This window comes from Anopheles cruzii, unplaced genomic scaffold (assembly GCF_943734635.1).
Source record: "Anopheles cruzii unplaced genomic scaffold, idAnoCruzAS_RS32_06 scaffold02407_ctg1, whole genome shotgun sequence".
In the NCBI taxonomy this organism is placed as follows: Eukaryota; Metazoa; Arthropoda; class Insecta; order Diptera; family Culicidae; genus Anopheles; species Anopheles cruzii.
In genome coordinates this window covers 1-3,238 of record NW_026455992.1, presented here as the reverse complement: position 1 = coordinate 3,238, position 3,238 = coordinate 1, and the positions used below count along the sequence as shown (strand labels likewise).

General features: G+C 48.3%; 1 protein-coding gene across 1 annotated transcript; it reads right to left on the bottom strand.

Moving 5' to 3' along the window:
* Positions 1-498: 498 nt before the first annotated feature.
* On the bottom strand, positions 499-1,660 carry LOC128276765 (cyclin-L1-like). Its single transcript, XM_053015225.1, has 2 exons — positions 1,265-1,660; positions 499-874 (listed from the first exon to the last, which is right to left on the bottom strand). The coding sequence occupies exons 1-2, from the start codon at positions 1,532-1,534 to the stop codon at positions 686-688; spliced, it is 459 nt and encodes a 152-aa protein (XP_052871185.1). The 5' UTR covers positions 1,535-1,660; the 3' UTR covers positions 499-685.
* Positions 1,661-3,238: the final 1,578 nt, after the last annotated feature.

Sequence of the window (3,238 nt, the reverse complement as noted above, 5' to 3'; positions counted from 1 at the left end):
CCTACGCGCGCGCCGTGGTGTCCCCGACTCTTTGCGTTGCTTCGGTTGCCCCTGCGACTCCTTCTCCCGTGTCCTGGTGCTGGTGTTGCAAAAGGAGAGATTACATTTACACACAGATGCACGCACCTTCTGCACACATTCTTCTGCGAACGGTTCGGTTCGGTTCGGGCGGTTCTTCTTATAGCCGGCCGCGCTACTAGGTGGAGCGATGGTCCTGTCAGGCCGGGCGGCGGCACTCGCACTCGGCACAGCCCTTCTTTCTCGCGCCATGGCGAGAAACAAACCTTCCGACTTCCGGCAGCACACCGCACACGTTACCGGGGGAATTGGTCGCGAGTGCACACAGTCAGCACACGTTGCTCTTGAGCGGCGCTCTCTATGCGCCGGGACGAAGATTTTTGTTTGGCATTTCGAGTTTGCTTTTGTTTTGTTCAGTTTCAATTTTTTGTTTTTATCATTTTTACGTTTCTGTTGCTTTTCTAGGCTTTTTTGGGGACTTTGCTTTGAGAGGGGGATAGAGTTTTGAGTAAGATTGAGCGTCTTACCTACAAAACTATAAGTGAAAAAAGTTAATAGAAGTCGCTGAACGGAGCGGCCGCAGCGACACCGGCGAGTGTGGTGTCCTGCTGGCCGGGAGCAACGGTGCACGCGGTACGCGATCGGTACGATCGGATCCGCGGGACACTTACCTCTGACTGCGCACTTGTTTGATGTGGTGCAGGACGTTGATCACGTCCCGTATCCGCCGGGGCGCTTCCTCGATCTTTGACGCCAGGCAGATGCAGCTCATAGCCGTGGCTTCCATGCTGTGGCGTACGAACGATTTCGAGTAGAAAAACCGCTGGAACAGTACCTGCCCGGTAGCCATGGCAACCTGTAAGCAGAGCGAGAACGATTGGTTAAAGTTGACCATTTCAACGGCCCCGCAGTTCCCAGTGTGAGTCACGAGCAACAGCGAAAACAAAGCCACCCAAGACGGATGCAACTCATTCACGCACACACACACACACACGCACATGGCAAACCTTGAAACCATTTCCTTTCTTCACAGCATCGTGCGTTCGAACCGATTGATGAGCAAAAATTACTTTTCGCACATTAAACCACTCAGAAAAAGACGCTGAACCAAAGTAAACACACTTTTGCCTGGTAGAGTCCACCCAGTAACAGGCACCACATGACCAGCGAGCGCTTGCACTTGCCCGTGACGTGCAAAACCAACACAAGATGGCGTCGGAACGCTTACGAAACGAACGGAGCTTACCTGCGGCAGTTTGAGGAGGATTCCGGCCGTCTGGATCAGCTCGCAGCCGAGGATCCGGAGGTCGGTTTCCGATTCCCGGTCGAGACCATCGCTCTGGGACGGTGTTTGGTCGAGTTTAGCCTCCGGCAGCAGACAGTTTTCGAGCGTGAGGACGATTTTACCGTACGGCCGTTGCAAGGGTGTGCTGGCGGCGCCGAGGCCAGTGGCGGCGGGCGTTGCAGAAACCACCGCCTTGCTGGCAACGGTTTCGGTTACCGTTCTAACGCTCATCTTGCCTGGCGATTCGGTGACTTACACACACAGCACCCGAGCACACCGTTGTTTCAGCTTGCCCCGTAATCCTGCAAAGAAAAATGCGTGCTGCGAGCCACAAAAGCACACACAGTGGCCGCAGAGTAAAATTCGCCCTGACAGCTGGACGGCGTGACAGAAGGCCACAGTTGAGCGCGGGGACGTCAAGCGGATGCCACAGCTGACAGCGTTTTAACCCTTACATGTTTGTGCGGCAAATTTTAGAATTATACGTGCAAGAAATTTGATCGACCGTGCTTGCTACGACTTTCCGCTTGATTATTTAACCGACCGTTTCTCTAATATAACTCATTTGATGCTGTTAGGCAAACGTGAATAGCTGTACCAGCTCACGATTTAAAAAACAAAACACGTTTATTCTTCATAATTCTGCTCTTTCAGCATAGTTTTGCGAATAGTTTGGGCCTCATGAGCCACCAAAGAAGAATTGCGATGCTCGAATGGCATATTCCTCTGACAAAACAAATCAGTCTACAGCAGGACAAGGATTTCGCCACATAGGTGAGGTCGGTATAACCGTCGGCTATGATTTTGAGCGTTCTTGCTTAATCGATTAAATAAATGATTGAAGAAATTGTTATTTTTACAACACGATGACCGCCAACTTTTGCTTGACCAACCCGAATTATACGTTGATAAAAAATGCTGTATTTCATCGTTCACGGTGATTCTGGAGGGATTCACGGTTCGTTTGGCCCTCCGGATTGACTTTCTCCTTGTGGTAGATTATATTTTGAATTGCCCATGAGATTGAGTGACTTCGGAGCTAACCATCAATTACTGTTTATAAACTGCCCGTGAGTTACGGTTTGACGAAATTAGACCTAGCTGTCAAGGAGGAAGCCGAAACGGAAGTAGAAACCGAACCGAAACTGTCAAAAGGTTGTGCAGAATAGTAAACAAACCCAAAGCGGACAAATTTGCATAATCTCTGCACAAAACCCTTGAAATAGACGATTACATTCAAAATGGAAGCTTCGGCATTTATCAAGAAAGAGAATGGTGTTGAGTAAGTTCGTGTTTGATGCATATTAAAAGGTATAACAGCACATTATTTTCTAGAATCGCCAGATGCCGATGGTGCCTGTCCACGTGTGACGATTTGGAGCCTCTAGGACAATCCGGACAATATATACTTTAAAAACTCTTCGACTGTACCGGTTTTCAGGTAGGACGATTGTTAAAATAGACATCTTAGCCTGTTCCACAACATGATACACATGTTTTACAGGTTAATTCATTACCTGGAGTTCCATTGTTTTTGTGCACAAAGTGCGAATCGCGTTTGGATAAGATGTATACGTTTCGCTGGCGCTGCAACAAAAATATTGCACTGGTCAATGGATTTACCGAAAAGCAAAACACAGCGAAGAACGAGGCAAACATTAGTAAAGACCATCTTGGCCACTCTGCTGAACAAACGGTTGGCACAGAATTGTTAATCAAAACTGAAGTTACCACTCCGCCGGAGGCAGCGAACGATTTGCACTTGAATCAGAGGAGTTGCACAGTTCCTCATGTAAATGGGACACATGAATGTTGTGCCAACCAATCTGATGATTTATTCGAAGCAGAAGAAAATCCAATCGCGTTCAAGTTAGAGAATGAAGATGTCGATGAACAAGATAACAGCCAAACAAATCTTTCACAATTGATCTGCCA

Bases quoted from the DNA above. Each gene is read 5' to 3' on its own strand.
- LOC128276765 (XM_053015225.1), bottom strand. From the start codon at position 1,534: ATGAGCGTTAGAACGGTAACCGAAACCGTTGCCAGCAAGGCGGTGGTT. The intron at 875-1,264 runs GTAAGCTCCGTT...CTCTGCTTACAG, and splicing joins TCCTCCTCAAACTGCCGCAG to GTTGCCATGGCTACCGGGCA.